Source organism: Buceros rhinoceros, unplaced genomic scaffold (genome assembly GCF_000710305.1).
Source record: "Buceros rhinoceros silvestris isolate BGI_N320 unplaced genomic scaffold, ASM71030v1 scaffold45510, whole genome shotgun sequence".
Lineage (NCBI taxonomy): Eukaryota > Metazoa > Chordata > Aves > Bucerotiformes > Bucerotidae > Buceros > Buceros rhinoceros.
Window position 1 is genome coordinate 2,525 of NW_010392174.1, and position 18,922 is coordinate 21,446.

At 38.5% G+C, this 18,922-nt stretch overlaps 1 protein-coding gene across 3 annotated transcripts in view; it reads right to left on the reverse strand.

Moving 5' to 3' along the window:
* Positions 1-10,709: 10,709 nt before the first annotated feature.
* LOC104500383 (ubiquitin-conjugating enzyme E2 D3) overlaps positions 10,710-18,922 on the reverse strand; it is an 8,330-nt gene continuing 117 nt past the window's right edge. Inside the window, exons 2-7 of one of the 3 annotated variants that reach the window (XM_010144039.1) lie at positions 18,899-18,919; positions 18,782-18,813; positions 16,119-16,196; positions 15,201-15,306; positions 13,808-13,901; positions 10,710-12,210 (exon numbers count right to left, since the gene is read on the reverse strand). In XM_010144039.1, the coding sequence (XP_010142341.1) occupies positions 12,165-12,210; positions 13,808-13,901; positions 15,201-15,306; positions 16,119-16,196; positions 18,782-18,813; position 18,899 (357 nt within the window). In that variant the 5' untranslated portion in view covers positions 18,900-18,919 and the 3' untranslated portion in view covers positions 10,710-12,164. Of the gene's footprint in view, positions 12,211-13,234; positions 13,284-13,807; positions 13,902-15,200; positions 15,307-16,118; positions 16,197-18,781; positions 18,836-18,898; positions 18,920-18,922 lie in introns of those variants that run through there. The other 2 variants (XM_010144031.1, XM_010144023.1) reach the window with 2 other exon arrangements.

Below are 18,922 nucleotides of genomic sequence, written 5' to 3' on the forward strand. Positions count from 1 at the left end.
CCAAAACCAACTGCAAGCCAGCTTTTTTTTTTTTAATATTTTTCAGCAAGTCACGTGGTTGCTTCCCAGTAAGAAGGAAACTGCATTTCAAGATGTTTACTGTACTTCCGTGTTTTCTTCGCTTTTTATTCTTTCTGCTGAAGACTGACTGGAGCAACACACACACAAAAACCACCCTCTCAACCTAAAAACAATGCAGTAATTAAGTATTCTGAGAACATGCTGTTTTCCTTCTTCAGGATTATAATTAAGTTAAATCGTTTCTCATTCTCATCTCCCAGTTTTAGGGCTTGGTTTTTGTTTGAGGGTATTTTTAAACAAATGACATTTTTACTGTTTAAAGATACAAGAGTCTTAAAGGCTGTGGTTTTATCTTTCACAATCTTAAGACAAAGCAAGACCTTTTCTGTGGCTTCCTTTTACTGTGTACCATATTCAATTTCTTTCTCAAAAGCCACGAATTTAGGAGGTTACTGAAGTTCTTACTTTATGATACTGTGAACAGATATTCTTTATCAACTAAGACAAAAAGGGGAAGGCAAAAGCATGCTTTCAGCTCTACTATAATACATTGAGTAATTCCCTTGAAGCTCTACTATAATACATTGAGTAATTCCCTTGAAGCTGCCCAAATTCTGCTGTTTTAATCCAGAAATCTTTTGTTTCCAATTGCTACGCAGTCTCTATCATCACGGCAGGCTGCTATTGTTTTCACTTTCAAATTAATGTTCAATGAGTTCATGCAAAGGTTTGAAACAAACAGGTTCTTACAGATTTGGCTGCAGTACTTTGAGATATTACTGCCCCCACCTGTCCACCCTGTACCATTCTTCTGCTGAAGGTTACCACCTCTGAAGCACAACAGGACGTTGTGCTAACGCGAGTCCGTATCAGGACTTGCTATCTCTTTCGGTAACTGTACACCACTGCAGATACCACCCCCACAGACCATTTGTCCAAGCTGCAGAACAGCTAAAGGATCATCTACTTTTGGGAGTTTTGCGTAGACGCAATGTTGATACGGACACGCTGGAAAAATAGTGGTGTAGAACTGGTGTTTGCATGACTGTAAATACCTTCAGACAGTACAGCACATCTCTGTGAAAGCCCTACAGCTTCTCAGCATAATGCCTGTCCTCTGTTTCATGACTGCCTCTGCAAAACATAGAACTGCTATGCAAAACAGTTACTCTCTGTGCTGGTGTAAACGCAATATGGTGCGGGAAGCCATCCAGCTATGGATTTGTAAAGGACAGACAGAAAGAACACATTTCAGGCATTATTCTGTGTTAATCTTGAAATCCATCCAAAAAGGATGTTAAAATAAGAAAAGAAATTAACATTGCTTTTAGATGAGGACACTCTTAATACACCACTGGAAGAGACCACTGTGCTAGGTTATCATGAGCAAAATACAAAATGACAATTTAAGCAGTAGGCCTAAAGTTTCTTTCATAATTATTGTAAAGTCTGTAGGTGATTGCAAGGGGACTTCCATAGCAAGCAAAATTACTTAACACTAACAATCACAAGTAATTATAAATGAGTATGTGAAAAGAAAGCTACTGCTCCAGACAAATGCTGTATGGCAGAAAAAAAGAAAAAAGGTGGTGATTTTAAAATTGCATAAGCAGAAATGCAGGCGATACCTTGAGTATAGCCTTAAACTTCATCAGGTAACTCATTAAAACTTACATAAAACATATCAAGAATCAAAACTGATTCTCCGGCCCTTACAGGAAATCAGTCCATATAGGAACACTATGAAACAACTTGCTTAGCCCTTCATAAAGGTCTAAAACCAGACACTCATCTGTGACCACAATACTACATATGACTTGTCCCTAAATACCCACAATTAAACCCCTCTAAACATGGGTATCACAGGTAACAAAATGTTTCTCCCATGACAGAAGCTTCAAGTGTACTAACACTGTGCTTCTCTTGGCACTTGGCCAGCTGAGTTCAGGACATACCAAACAGATTACACTAAATTTGAAACATATACCTAGACTAGTGTTTTAATGATTGTTTTCCATGCAGGTGAGTATTATGTCAACAAACATTAATAGCTGATAAACTGAATGAGTAAACTTAAATGGATTTGGAGTTGCCAAAACAGCTGGGAGATGCATTTCTTTTTCTCTCAGTCACTCCAGACAAACCACTGGGGCAGGTCAGGATCTGTTTCTCAGACTCTTGGTGGGGTAGGTGCCTCAGCACAAAGACAAACTTTGTCCATTCATTTCTGCAAAAGTGACCTTACTGCAAGCACCAGCGAATTTCAAAGTAACTGTATTGAAAACTGTGGGTACTCAAAACCCACTTTTTTTCCCCTCCTCTCGAAAGATTCATGAATCTTTCAGCACCTACAAGAATTGCCAGAATTCTTAATCAGTGAAGCCCCCATGGAATTGACTCAAGCCCCACCTAGGCAACATCATAAGCCAAAAGCCTGCCTACATAAGAAAAAAGTCCTCGCTTGCGTGAACGATACCAGCGCAAACCCCTTAGGTGACAGAACTACATCCTCATACAGTCCAGGATGCTACAAGCCACATTGCTCAAATTGCTGCACTGGTACAAATGTCTCAGGAGGAAGAGTTACAGAAACTGACTCGTGCTCATTCATCAAGCAGACATACCTTAATATGGCCTCTATTTGTTTTCCAAATGACCGAGTACATAAACAGCACTAAATTACCCATTTACACATACCCATCTGACAAAAAAAAAAGGCAATATGTGTTCGATTCTCATTCTAATGAAAAAGAAACATTACTTCAGCAAGCAGAACGAGTACTAGGAGGATCACAGAATAGCTCAAGCTAGAAAGGATCAAGTCCAACTCCCTGCTCCTTGCAGTACTAAAACTAAACAATATGGTCAAGAGTATTGCCCAGATGCTCCCTGAACTGACAGACTTGGTGCTGCGACCACTTCCCTGGGAAAACTGTTCCAGTAATTCACCACCTTCTCTTAACTTCCAATCTGAACTTCAACTGATGCAGCATCATTCCATTTCCTCATGTCCTGACATACTCTCATACCATCTGAGTACAAATGTTTTGGTACTAGTTAAAATTTCGGTATTTTAATACTCGCACTGGAAGCAGGAAAGGCAGGCAGTAGTATTATGGCTAGAAACATAATTAAAGAGCCGTAGGAATGGGAAAAGCACCTTGTCTCTTCAGCTCAGTCCCTGGTAAAAAAAGGGCCCCAACCTCTTGAGGGAGTGACTAAGTTAAGACACTGCTCAACTCATTTACAGCTAAATTCTCAGCCCAGTGGATCCAAGTAATCTGGTGCTCAGACTATTGCCTATACCTTTGATAGCTGCTACAGGTGTCCCAGTTCCACGGAAGAGCTGATTTCTCAACATTAGGATGGCAGGCAGGCATAAAGGCAAAGGCAGCCTGCATGAAAGGATCTAAAAACCACAAAAGATCACTGCCTGAAATCCTCCAAGATTGTTTCAGCAAGTGCAAAGATCTTTAGCTAGTCTAAAGTAGTCTAGATGTACTGAAAGGATCAAAGCTACACTACAGCTCCAATTAACCCTTTGTATATAAATATTCAGCATGCATGTCAATGTCTATAGAATATTTCACAGAAGTGCCCCAATATTCTGAAGGTATTTGAAGTTTTAATTATTAGTGAGCTGAAGAGCAAACAGCCACCAAAGTTGCTGGCGTGTTTTACATAGCAGCATAATAAACATCATTCAGCAAACAATCATTTCCAAAGGTATGGCTCTCTGTTAAAAACCAAGGATGCTGATTCGCTGTTTATCCCTCCAGCTTCCCGGCAATGACCCATAATCTTGTAACCACAATCTATGATTACTGCTACTTCCTCCTAGCACAACTCTTCTGTAAGAGGTTATCAGTTAGCTGCAGCTGGCTCAGAAGGTACAGCTGGCTGCCCTCTCCACTGCCCACACCCTAAATTATTCATGATGTATGTGTCAGCAAATGCTATACAGTAACCTCTTCAAAAATTCAGTGACACTGACAACATTGAGCTCTTCCCCTTCACTTTGCCCCCGTGTGCAACTAAATTCCTAATCCTAATACATGGCAGTTGTTTCTCCTATATTCATCTAACCAAAAAACTTCATTTCTTAACCCGTTTTTTCAGTATTTTTACAAGCTCTCCTCCCAACTAGAACCACTGCATTTAATAGTTAAAATATTCTGCAGTTTTCCTTCCCCCTTTCTTCATGCTTTGCACCTCAAGAGGAATTACTTGCCCCAGCAATTGCATAAAATACTGATTCACAATTCAGAAGCACTAAAGAGCCCTCAGGCTCTTTAACCCCGCTTAGCTACATGAAAGAGATTCCCCATCTGATCAGTGACAGCAGCAAGAAGCAGCCTTTTCTAGCAGGGTAGCTGCCCGTGTAAGAAACAAACGGGCAAAAAGTAGAGGTCTTTAGAGGGTGGCAACAAATGTTGCAGGGTGGCTATGGGAAGGAAAACAAGGTTAGGAGTGCTGATTGGTCAACTAGCACCTACTTCTGTATCGGGTCTCCTGCCCTGTGAACCAGAGATGCTCTAATTTCAGTTAAGCAGCAAATGGCAACTTCTTTTTTCATCTTCCTCTTTTTCCTCTCCTGTAAAGCACAGCATAACGCATGTTCTGCCACTAAGATGACACACCAGCCACATTTTAAAAAAAAGCTACTTAAAGGAAATAGTTTTGCATCCAAAAGATTAAAGGTCAATGGTCAACAGCTTTCCACAAGCCTGTTTCTTCATGGTTTTGTCCTGAAAAACTGGAAACATTTTCTACATCAGTATCAGTAAGAATATTATATGCAAAAATACACTTCAAGGTTACCTGCATTTGAGTTTTCTTGTTTTATGGTTAATCTAAAGAGAATGTGTTTTTACTTCTTTCCCAATTTATAAATAAATTGAAGTTAAGGCTATGAAAATCCACATCCTTTGCACTGATACAGTAATTCTGAGCGTTAAGTGCAGCACACATGAAGGAAGAGTGGAAAAAAGCCTAGCTAAATTAAGGGCCAGCCACCTACCTACCTCTGCTCCAATCCAACTGCTTGAAGTGCAGCTTTCAATGAATTTGGAATGGATTCTCAGTAAACATAAAGCATTACACAAACAGAGACATCCTGATGAAATACAACTCAAACTGTAAAAACATTAAAAGCAGTTATTACAACCACAGGAACAGAGGGTCACCATTCATTTACACAAGCTCGTTCTACCTCTTACGCTGAGGTAAGACTCACTACCTGCCCTTGTCCCACAGCAGCTCGGTACTGAGCTTAAAACTTGTTCCCAAGCAAGCCATGAACTCCCAAACCAAAGGACTTTTATACCACAAAAACTGGGGTCAGTGGAGGCTTACACTAGTGCACATCATATGTGCTTAACTGCACACTTTGGCTCCTCTCTGTAGACAAACCGTAAGAAACTTTGTCCTGCTTTACAGCACTACTACTTAGCAAAACTTACACCCGGAAGTTTTGAACCCCCCTTCCTCATTTATGCAAAGATAACTGTATTAAGCACCCCAACTATACAGAAATGATTGTATCCCAGGGATTTTTATAGTGTTAATACTACATTTAAAAAATACCATACTAGTTTGTAAGTTAAGCTTATGCAAAGCCACATTCATTCTCTCGGGGCGGGGGGGGCGCTTGTATTTATTTCTACTACACATAACAGAAGACTTGCAGAATCACACAGTGGCTTAATACTCACTAAAAACATGCTGGCCTTTACAAGCTTATGTGGTAAGATTTTCCACTCATTATAGCATTGTTGAAGCAAGAAAGCCTTCTCCAAACATCATGCATCTCATGTGCACCTATTTTATTTGAACTAACATATTTCTATATGGTTTGTTCTCTGGCCTTTCAAAAAAATCCCAAACCTCCCAGAGGTCAGCACTGTAGGTTCTAACAGAATCCTGTTGAAACTTTAAGGAATTAAATCCTCACTGGGTTTCACCGCAAGGAGAAAACCTGAAGAAAGGGTGGAGTGGAATAACACAGGTATACAAAAGCTGAGAAAAACACACAAAAAACCCCAGTAAAATTGGTATTTAAGTTTATCAAGGCACATTTGTGAATTAGACCAGACAGACATGTTTGGGAGATGCAAGACTTTAAGGGAGTTCTCACAGACAGAAATTGAACCACACTCAGTCAGAAATACTAAACTCAATTCTCCAGCTCCAACTTATCCATTCTATAAAAGTATGTAACAGCATCATGTTCCAGAAGTTTCCTTGTTCTCCATTAAGTATTAGTGACACTTTCCTCAATGCTCTGGTGAGTACAGACATAAAAGCTAATACCCTATAAAGAGATCTGGACCTCTTAAGAACATTTCAAACCTGGCAACAGGAAAAACAATGTTGTTTCAAAAAAGATCCTTCAATTTCGAAGATCTCTCTGAATTAAGTTTTCTGCATTCACTGTCTGAGCAGCATTAATGCCATAGTGAAGAGTCTGTAAACCTTTAAGTTTCTCTTCCCCAAAGAATGAACAGCTCCATACTAAACAGTGGTCTCTGCCAGAGCTATGACACATCTTTGCTATTTACCCTCACAAATTTGTCAGGAGGAAGGGGTTAGACTCACACTAAGCTCTGTATGTAAGACTGCAAATTGCAGTTCCTTGCTTAGATACCAAGATGATCTGAGCTGCATGTTCACTGTAAAGTTGTGTTCCAGAAATCTCCCTTAAAAAAGAAAAAAGACCGGTCTCATGACTATGAACATCGTTTCTTTTTAGACTTGCATCAAACACTCTGAGATAAGTCCTGAGGCTTACCTGGCCAAGGGGAAAAAAAACAGGCTTGATTCAGAAACAAGCAATGGCTTCTCTTTTCCTCAGCAGAACTATCATATTCAGCGTCTATCAATGTTTTCTAAGATAAGAACATCACCAGTTAGGCAGCTTTTCAAGACCACTGGAAACACCTTAATTTGCGCATTCTTTCTAATGAAGCATGACATCACATCCGAGAGACTAAACTTGAGTCAAAATTTCCATCCCAGATAAAGGCCTGCCTATCTCCACAAACCTATCTAGCACACCAAAGCATCCAGAGCAAAACCAGCTGCCCATGTCTCCACCTAGCATTCCTCCCACGCGGACACAGTAACATCACCAACTAAGCAACTGACCATACTCTGCATGTGTTAAGTCTGCGATGGGACAACATAGAGTTAATAAAAAGATTAATGAAATTGAGGCAAAAGCCAGAATTACCTAGATGATTTACGAAGCCTAGGATTCTTAAGTACAGAGCTCCTGAAGAGGAACCAACCTCAACAGTCATTTAAGAAGAGCAGCCTGCTCTTCCAGAGTCAATCAGGCAGAGCCCCAGATCAAAATTCAGTTAAAAGATGCTGAAAAACACATCCTGATCAACACCGTATGTCTTCTGATGAAGCTTCCTCCCCTCACAAACTGAAAACCTTCACTGTCAGCAGATACTGAATTCTCACCAACATTTCCAATGGACAGACACAAAAAAGCTATTTTGGGTAACCAGGGATGTTTACACTTAAGAAAATGAGATCTCAAGTTACTGCTTTACACAGAGCTGTCCTATCAAATCCACTGTTTCATTTCTGACACCTATCACTATAAAGATTACGCTTGTCACCTCTTCTAACCTGAGACAGACAGCTGATCCAGAAATAGTTACAGCCGTTACTGCTGTTCACCTGAAAGCTATTAAACTCTTGCCCCCACAACTGATTGACATTAAACAAATCACGTCACCTCACCGGAGTACAAAACAAGCTGGCAGTTTTGAACTACCCCTGCAGAAGGCTGAGGGCTTGCTTCTAAAGGAAAGACCAACATTACTACAGCATTAACTAAGGACAAAGGCAAGGCACAATTTATGGGCTCTGGCTAACAATCTCGAACATCGACTTACAAACTGTTCTATACACACTCACCTGTCACACTCTGAACTGCTCTTCCTAAGGTCATGTCTAAACACCTGACAGGCTAATGCAGACACCATTTATCAGTTATCTTACTCCAGATTGATTTGGAGCCAGCTGGTTTCACACTTCTAAATACGCAATTGTTGCGTATCTAGATCAAATCCCTTCCAATTTTTTCTATTTCATATTGAAGTGAAGGCACTGGGGTAAAATAGCATCCACTCAATGACACCGAGACCTGAACAGCATAAAGCTAATTATTCCTGTGAGTAGCAGTTTTTTGGTTTTCAGGCCTGAAGGAATTAGTGTAGTCTGTGTTCAAGTGCAATAATCTTTATAACCGAAGATACTTTATTGATAATGGATTCATTACCTCATTCCAATGTTCTAGTACTAATTTGTTTAGCGCTAGAGATGGTTATCTTAGCCTGGTTTTCATGTATAAAAATACTCACAAATCAGGGAATTAAAACAATTTTTTTCCCTTACACCTATATACACAGCAGGAAATCTTCAGCGGAATTCCGACTTCTACTCTGCTTTTAAGTTGTTTAAGGGACTTGCAGATTTCTTCTGAATCACTAGCCACAACTGATATCTGCCTCAGATGAGAATGCCTGTAAAACACTATTTTTTATAATAGTGAGGGTCTTGAAATAAAATGGCTAGAGAAGACAGTTGAGTGGAAGTTGCAGAAAAGAATACAACAACAAAACATTCACAGCCAGAAATGGTTGAAATGTTTAAACCATTAAGTTATCTGTTAATTAATAGTAATTCATTTTTGTGTAAGCAATTATCAAAGAGGACCGGCACAGTACATCTGCACATCTATACACTAACTAGTAGTCTTTTAATCATTTGCCAGACTGCAGTTCCATGCCTCCAGAGCAAGTGGACCTTACTGTTGTGGTCTGCTTGAAGCCAGACTTCCAGAAAGAGTTTGTATCTATAATCTTTATACAAAAACTATGCACAGCACAATTGAGTAGAATTTTTTTTAACACACGCATGTGTTTGTATTCATTTTTTCAAACAATATAGCAGGTGCTATGTGATCAGCAGACAGGGAAAGAAAAAAAATATCCCTAACCACTGCTACAGAGAAAGTTTTTCCTGTATCCTGAAAAGACTCAAAAATGTGCTTAAAACCACTGAAAGTTTTTCATGTGAAATTTGAGTAAGCTGACTGGAACAGTTGTTGTCAAATTCAAACCGCAATTGAACATAGCAAGAAATCTTAAAAAAACTATTCCAGAAACAACACTGAAGTGTAAGTTTCTTTCCTTGTTACAAGTTTGTTAAATCCAAGTGCCTTGGCTTGACACTTTGTTCTCTATCAATAATGTCAAATAAAGCCATTAAAAAAACCAGTATTTTGTTCAATCCAAAATTTTTAGGCTGGAGCTGGTCTTTTAATTCTGAAGCTATTATTGCATCCTGAAATAAGTGTTTTTAAGGGAGATGGACAGGATTACTCATGGCAGTGTTTTCCAAAACCTCCATTTGTCACATGAAATTCAAATCGGGTCTTTTTTTCCTTCCCTGTGTTTCATAGTAATAAGATCTACCATGTACTTTTTAAACTACCTGTGGTTTTGGTAGGTAGATTACTCATTGATGTAATCACTAATTAAGCTTTTCTGTTTGGTAAAAATTCTTAAACTCTTTCATCACCTCCTTATTAGCTCATGTTAACCAGCTCCGCCCCCTTGCACACAAAGCCCAAATACAACTTCTGCAGGAATCCTGCACACGACACTATTGAGACTGCTTCAAGGACAAAACGCTGCTGTTTTCTACTTCAAAGATAACAAAAATTTTGTCTCAGCATGACCTCCTGCATGCATATGTAACATCTACAATTCATCCATCGTTCTCTCACCATAATACATACTTTCTTTTTTACATAATTATCACAGAAGGACCATTACAAGTGTACAAGAGAAAGAAACAGTGGTCCAAACAAGATTTCCATCATACATGTAATATTTTAACTATCTTCTCCTTCCCTGACCCTCCCTTATCTACACCTCCTTGAGTTTTCCAAAGCCTATTCCCTTACATCTCACAAAACATTCTAGTTGATCACTCAAGTGATTTCAGTGGTTAGGACTCCAAGACAAAAGTAATAAGCATCAGATTAATGCAATTACCAAAAGAAGGTGAGTGCAACATGTTTGTAAGCTTAGAAATATAAACTTTTACCTCAGCTGTAATTCTACTGGCAGTTGTATTTTAAGTATATCCAGTTTTCCAGCAAAATGCTGTAAGCAAGAATCTTTGGTTAGCAAACCAGAAATAACTGCATGAACTGCATCTTCATCAAGAAATTTCAGATCATCGGTGAGGCATGCGCTGTTAAAGAGAGCCCAGGCTTCCAAATTTCAAGCCAACTGGACTTTAAAGTTCACTTGCATAGTTTAGAAACAGAACAAACCATGTCCAAACTACATATTCAAATTTTTATAAAAATTAAGGTTTAACATTTATTTTACATCTAGCTTGCCACATCCATGTGGGGACAAGGAATCAGAATGTACATAACTATAAGCAGTGCAAAAGTGGTGCCAGTGTGAAGTCACAAATGCACAATAAAGTGATAGTACAAGACTAGAGAAAATGAAGCTATAGATGTTAAGAATGGAGACCAAAAGAATAAAACAAGTAAAATATGAAGGAAGAGGGCAGGAAAGAGGAGAGCCGAATGTTTAATAATGCCCTTGTTGCTGCAAAGATAAACTAATGGCACAAGACAATGTTTCTTGTAGAACAAAAATCCAATAGCAATGAGTCTTTATTCACGTTTAGTCACCTGACATGAGGAAAGTGTCTGTTGCATTAAAATAGTCATCAATGTAAATGGCAGCATGGCTGAACAAGTCCTTTTCAATGGTAACGAACATCCCACATAGTAAAGTCACTTCAACACAGCCTCATGACAATTCCCACATCAAAACAGTACTTTATTTTTTTTTGCCTCATAATTACTCCCACATTAAGATCTTTCAGCTGTCAAGTGTACAAGGTGAAGAAAAAGTTTCTCAGTCAGCAAACAGGTGCATCAGGAAGTATCTCCACAATACACCACTTCAGATCTGCTGGGTCCCAAGTCCATCCTTGAACGCTGGGCTCCCAGCACCAAGTGCAGCACACTACTAAGGCTACACTATAATGTTAGCTTATTAATTCTGCATACATCAGGCCGAACAATGTGTCAACCTGCAACAGACTGAGCATTATAACTGAAAATGGCAAAAGATTCACTCTACTGAACTTTACATCATTATCTGATGTTAAACAATGAGGCAAATCCCAACAGTATATACAAAAACCAGCTTTGCTTTTACAAAAGATTTTGTTTCCCATATTGATTAATCCAGGCAGCTAACTCATTGGTTTATGCAACTTTATTGAAGAAAATAAATCAATTCCTAGTAGAGCTATTAGTTGATCACTCATCCATTGACAACTTGCATCATTTATTCAGTGCTATATTAAACAGTGTTTTGGAAGACAGATTAACTAATAGCTCCAGGCCTCCTAATAAAATTTAAATGAATTACAAAAATGTTCTTAGACCCTATTTTGGAATACAAGGGATGTTTGACTTCCAATTTCCATTCTCTGTAAAACAAGAACTGGTCATTCCTTTATTGACATGCATAAGATACATCACATTTTCTGTTCTGCTGATGCTATAGATTCAGTACCAATTCTCCAGACACATCAGTTATGAGCAAAAGTATATAATAAAACCTCAGTTCTCTAACACTGGAAAGTTTGGAACAAGATGGATGTTGCTACAGCAATGTTACTTCTTTGATGGGAGAAAATTGGACATCCATCGCCCCTCCCCCCTTCAAGTGATATCTTCAGTATCTGTTAGAGCAGTGAGGAATGTTTGTTTTTAATCTCATAACCAAGTTAGAATGAAGACATTGGCCACATAATACACATGCTCCATTAAAAAAAAAATCTGAATCTTGGGCAATTGTTCTTGTGTAACTACTTTACAGATTCTAAAAGCAGTTATTGTCCAAAGCTGGAAGAACTAAAGTCTTCTCAGATGAGCATGTGCATGAATGGAAGGAGGTAAACAAAAAAAATAAAAAAGATGAGGTCTGATAGGGGAGCAGCCGGATAAGAAAATCAAAAAGGAACAGTAATTTAAAGTTTATTCCAGCTATAATGCAGGTTATTCTGACTTTAAGGTAGCATCACATGGCATACTTCTGAGTCCATTCCCGCGATATTCTGTTATACCTGCAAACAAAACCAGGTATTGCATTACTGTCAGCATAAAAATTACCATTTCCTAAAGAGTTAATGGTTAAGTATCACTTTATCCCCATCTCCCTTATCCTCTTCACACTAAAATAAGTCTTTCTATAGTAAGATATACTTGAACTGAAAAAAAACTGAGCAAATCCCTCCCTCAGCTAACTAGGATATTCTCTAATTTGTATGAAATGCTTCAAATTCAAGACAAGCAGATTTGCTAAAAGCCTGCTATGAAAAAACTACTGAAGGGGAAGGGCTAGAGACCACCTAGAGTAGGGAGGCAAAGGGAGGGGTTTGTTTAAATACTGTCCTTCGGTAAGAATCACAGAGTATCACATGCCATAAGTAAAGATTACTTGGTTAACAACATCATTGGATACAGAATGTCAAATTTTCCATTTTAGAGTAAAACCAACACTAAGCATCTCTTTGCACATGAATATACTGCTCAAACAATTTTTAAGAAGGACATGAAAAGAATATTTAAGTACACTACTTTCACAGGAATTGAGCTGACAATTAGTTTATACTTAACTCCATGCTCGTCAGTAAGAAGTTAATTTTCAACTACACAAGCAAAACATAATCCCCACGTGTTTTCCTCATATATGTAGAAGACCAACACTGCTGAATAATAAAAAACTAAAATTTGGATTACCTGAATTCAACCACGTCTATGCATGAGGTCTCACTACAGAGCATCACTTCTAGTGAAATACTGACAAAATCTGGGTAAATACTTACCAGAACAAGTTGACAAGCTGGCTCAAAACTCAATAGTTATTTCATACTTTTTTTTTTGGCCATGCAAGAGCAGTATCTGTGAGAAATAGTGACTAGCCAATACATTTCACACTAACCACAGGTCAAGCTGTTAAAAATCCAAGTTCAGTAACTGGTGCATCCATTAACTGTTAGTTAATCCAGTGCCTCAGAGCATGCAGCACCCAAGTGCTGACAAGTTTCCGTTTTGTTAAATGCACCATAATGTGCAGACATTCTTACCCTACAGCATAGCGTATTTCTCTGTCCACTCTCTTGCTAACCTATTGTACCTAATTGGACAAGTATGTTTAGCATTAATATAGATATATAGAAAACCAAACAGTCCACTTCATGGGATTCTATGTATGCAAAACGTTAAAAACACCTAAGAAAAAAAAAGTTGTTTCAACACAGAGAAGGAAAAAGTTTCAGGCTTTTGTCAAGGGGAACACCGAAACTAAGGGCCAAGCTGCTACCAAAAGAAAGCATCAAATAATAACAAAGCTGTCTTTTCCTAGGCATGTAGATTTAACTACATTCCGTTTATGCACGGTAAGCATAAAACTGGGCAATATACACTTCAAAATACTGCCACGCATGTGAGAAAAAGATAGCCTCCTTCACTTGCAGCTTCAAAGAGACTAAGCCCCTTTGTTTTTAAAATTATGCACTACCAGGAATAGGTACTTCTTTTGACACACAACTCCTCTCCATCCCAGATTTCCACAAAAGGCTCACTCAACACAACTGCTGCCTGACAATGCACTCTCTCAAAGTTCCTTAAAATATTAGTCTTACGCAACTCTGTACTTACTTGTCTCTGTCTGTTTTATAGATACGTGCAATCTCTGGCACTAATGGGTCGTCTGGATTTGGATCACATAAGAGTGAACAAATGGATAAGAGAACTGTAAAAAAAGAAAAAAAGAAAGTAGCAAATCAGGAGCAACAATCTCAGAAGCAAAGGAGTACAGATCTTTGCATTAGCAAAATGTCTGCACAGGAGAGAACTTAAAAACCCTTTTCCTGACATACAGCCAAAATAGATTTATAACCCACTAAGTAAAAAGCCCAGAATGACTTAGAAGTTCATAAGAACTATTTGTTTCCTATTTTCCAATACTTACAGCTGTCAGTAAGCCCTCATGAGAACAGGACTGTTGTTCCCTGCACTATGACACAACATAGCAGCCAACAAAAGCACATTATGTATTTTGATGACTAGCGTACTCCACTAAAACTAGAACTTATACAAATTACTTCAAAAAACCCCAGACTGAATTCTTTCTCTGTTATATGTAAGAAAGCAACATCCTGGTCTGCACTGAAAAAAGTACATCTATGTTGTAAAATAAAGGAGTAGCACTGTCGTAGGCAGCTATGAGGACTTCATCCTCTACTCTCACAGCAGCTTTGAAAAAAGAACAATAGCTGACAGAATTAAAACGTAGGGAAACCGCATTCAAATCACAGACCTACTCCTTGGACAGGCAGGAATTACAAGTTTATAAACAAAGGAGCACTTTGATGGATCTTTTGAAGCCAGTGACCAGTGGCTTTGAGGCAAAATTTGTTCACTATAAAAATATCTGAGAATTAACTTTTATTCACTAAAGCACAATTAAGAAAAGTTCTATTGCAGCACAACATCAATCTACCCTGAAGTAGCAGCAGTAACCTTTGTTCATGAAGCAATGTAATTAAATACCAGTGAACAGTGGCAGAAAGCAGTATGTATCAGTAACAGGTTTTTTATTCATCTATGACAGAGGTATGCCAATATAACTCCATGTAATTGTAGACAAACTTAGTCAAAAACCTATGCAAATTTCATGATTAAAAACTGACTTTAAATTAATATGCAAGCATGTATCTACTTGGACAGCTGCAAGCAAGCAGTTTCTCAGCCTTAGCTCAAACACACCACCACAGGACTGTTTCAATCCAAATGCTAGCATATTCCTCTGGGACTAAGCTAGTAAGCTCTGCTAAGAATACTGAAAAAAAACAAGTGGCCAGACAAGGTCTTAAGCAGCCATGCAGCAGAAGGCATGAGAAAAAACAAATACCCTTTAAAAATGCTGTAAAATATCACTATCAAATTGACAAAACAGAGGCTAGAAAGAGTAAGGGAAATCAAGAGATGACTGAGAACTCAAGACAAAGGTAAAAGCAAGAAAGAAATGTTTGTCCTTCACAAAAGTTACCTTTAGAAATAGTTAAAGCCGGAGACCACTGTGATCTTAGGATATCGAGACAAATGCTGCCATTACTGTTAATATTTGGATGATAGATTCTTGTTGTAAATGCAACCTGCAACAACAAAACAAAGAGCATGTCAGTCTATGACGACAATGACATGACATCACCCTTTCTTCTCAGTCAAGCTATTAGTCAACTCAATTTGCTCTAAAAAAAAAAAAGTATTAAGCAGTTAAACTGCATCAAATTCATGGAAATACACCCAAGCCACAGCCTCTCAGTTTCCAATTACCAGGCACTCTTATTTCAAACAGAGAGGGCAACTATGAGGCTGTGTTTTAATCGCAGGTTCCTTCATCATGATGGCGACACTCAACAGAAGTGCCTGAACCACAGGAACACTGCCATCACAGAGCTAAACTTCAAACATTGCAGTCACTTTGAGCACGTGCTTTCATATTGACTGAAAACTGGAAGACAGTGCTAGCGGCTGATAAAGCTGCTAAAAAAAGCAATTACTGCCAAATTCTAACAAATATAATCTTCGCTAATTTTAGGTACTCGGAGAGTTAATTCCTATCCATAGTGTTGTGTTCCTACAGACCAACCCAAACACCTGCGCTGTAATACTTGACAGTCCCCTCAGCAAGAATTATTATAGTAACAGAAAGCCAATGACTTTCCCTATCAATTAAGAAAAACAGAAGTAAAACCAAACATCATCCTAAGACATTAAAAATTTGCATATATGAATTTGCATGAATTTTACATGCCAACACCCCCATTCTTGTGGTAGTCAGAGAGGGTCCTAGCCATCTGACATACTGTAAGAACGCGTGAAAAGAAGTGGGATGGTGATAAGTCTGTCCTGAACTCAGATCTTTAAAGAACACTAATTTCACAAATGAGAAAGCAACACTTACCTTAGGTGGTTTGAAAGGGTAGTCTGTAGGAAAGTGAATTGTCAAGAAGAATACACCACCCTGATATGGACTGTCATTCTGTCAAAGCAAACAATTCTTCTATTATCATCTTTAGGACTAAATATCACTGAAGATGTTGTTTTTAAATAAATAAAAGCAGAAGAAATTTCTTTTACAGAACTGAACTTTTTAATTCATCCATATAAGAGATGTAATTAAAATTCAATTACGACTTCCTAAGGCAAGCAATACAGAACACACACAGGCCGCTCACTTTCTGTATGGACCTCTCTGAGTTAATGCTTCTAAGGGAACAGCTCTGACAATCCACTCAGGACTGCTTGACAAAAGCATCCAAGTAACTCTGAGACACCAACAAATAACATTTACAGAGCCGGGGAGGCGGGGGGGAGGGCGGTGTGTGTCACGTCAGGTTCAAAACTCCCAAGTTCTGTGTTTAAGTGTTATGACCAACCAAGTTTACAGTGGCCATAGACAGCAATAAGGGCATCCCTTTCCCAAAGTTCTTTCCTTGGCTTAGGCATTGCTCAGCCCCTGCAGAAAACCTACAAATACAGAGCTAACCCCTTCCTTGAAAATACAAAACCATACACAAAAACAAAACCCTAAAAACCCACACCCAAAACAACTCCCCTACAACAACAACAAAAGAGATAAAACCCCCAAACACCCAAACAAAAATCACCCACCCTACCAGCACTATTGAACAAACAAACAAAAAACCCCATGGAGACTAAAGTGAATTCTTCCTCCCTTTCTGTATTGGAAATTCACTATAATCTCGTACGGAAGAGTATTTTACATTTCCCTGCTTGAAGGAAACAATTATGGGGCCAATCCATTCAGGTGTTAACTATTAGCAGTAAAGTAACATTTTGAAGAAAAAAATACCATCGGTAAACAGAGAATAAATGGAGTGACTAAACAGGAATTGCGTAAGCTACCAGTTACGAGAAGAAAAACATAGGAAGTTTTTACTTGAACCTGCAACTAAATTTCTGAGATGGAACTAACAATTTCATTGTTTAACCTGAATACTAGAATGCTTTTAATTCTGTACTCAGGGCTAGGGAAAATCAATTTAAGACATACACTTCTGAATTATTTGTAAAATGACTTTTCGTATTACTTGCAAGAACATTTAAGTAATGTGAGAAAAAAACTACCTCTTCATTAAATACCAGAAAATGGAATTCTGCAACAAAATGGACTCAGACCTGAAAACATCCAGGTTATATCCTAACCCAGCCTCTGCTGAAAACCTAGCCATCAAGATACAACCTCTTGTATTTGGTCAATAGATACCACGTGAGGCCTTGAAGAGCCAGAAAGCAACTCTTTCACTGCATGTATACTGGGGGTACATTTTAGCAATTACAGAAACCCCTCTAAGAACGTGTTACACCAATCCAAGCTCTTTTACACCTAAGAAAAATCACAGCCAGTGTAACATCCTGTTGCAGAAGGGCAGATCACCGGTTCTACAATCGTCATCTGTTACTAAAGGCACTAAACACCACCACAGGAGCTCTAGGACTAACAGCACACTTTCGTCATGACACTGCCAATCTTGAAACAGGAACGCAGTCCTTTTGACATCACAAAAGCCAAAAGGAGAAGCTAAAAACGTTAATCCCAATTTAACTGCAACTAATGTTAAACACCTTATGACCATGCAGACACCAGCCATGTAAAAATAACGCTCGGTCTAGTGCAGAACATCCTCTGCCATTTAAGCATGAATAGAGCTATTAAATAATTTTATCTTTCTGAATCACCCACTCAGTGACACAATCGATGAGGACCAGGAGAGCCATTTTTCCAGCCAAGTGAACCTCTAATAAGCACACTTTCCATAGTGATCCCCTAAAACCACACTTGTAGCTATATACAGAGCCAGGGCAATTCAGCATCACTGATATTTAATTTCTACTCTGTAGCCTCACCAGAAGCATCCCGTTGTGGCTGCAGGTCTACTAGCATCCAATATTTGTCTTCCCATGTTATAAAAGGTTTTGTTTTCTAAATACAGATAACCATCCCTGAGAACTGCACATGTCAAATATTTGCAGGATACATTTTCAGTAAAGGCAAACATTTGCCTTCTTTAAGAGTGAAAAAGTCACATTCAGGTTTCAGATGCTTAGTGAACATCTAACCCAGTCTTTTTTCCTCCAGTCATAACTGAAACCTCACATTGCAGTGACTTTTTACTTTCTATTCCTAAAAGTACTCAAGATCTCAGCACATGAAACCAGACCACATAAGGATTTCCTGTTCTGTTCTAAGATTCATATAAAAGCATCCCAACTAGTTCCTGACAGGGGGACATGCTCCCAGTATGAAGTTCTTGCTAGATTCAAGCTTGAGAAAAAGTTAAATGCAAAAAAAGTTTCTAGATATTAAGTCGTAATGCCTAACACTGCTCTTGAGATCATTTCAGCTGAAATGCACATCCTCATAAAACATTCCAACAATATAATAATCAGACTGGATTTTTTCCTCTTCATTTTCTGTTACTTTAAGAAGTATCTCTAGAACTAAAGCCTGATAAGAGGAGTTTAAAAAAGAAAAATACCACAGCTTCCTCCAGAGTAAGCACTACTGGTTTAATATTACATCACAAGAATTAGAATACTTACAGGTCCCATTATTGTGGCTTGCCAATGAAACACTACAAAAGAAAAACTCCGCATTATTATCTATGCACGATATGCTTTGAGTTAGCAGAGAAAAACATAGAACTTCGGGTTACTTACTATCATCTCCAACGGGACCTGCTG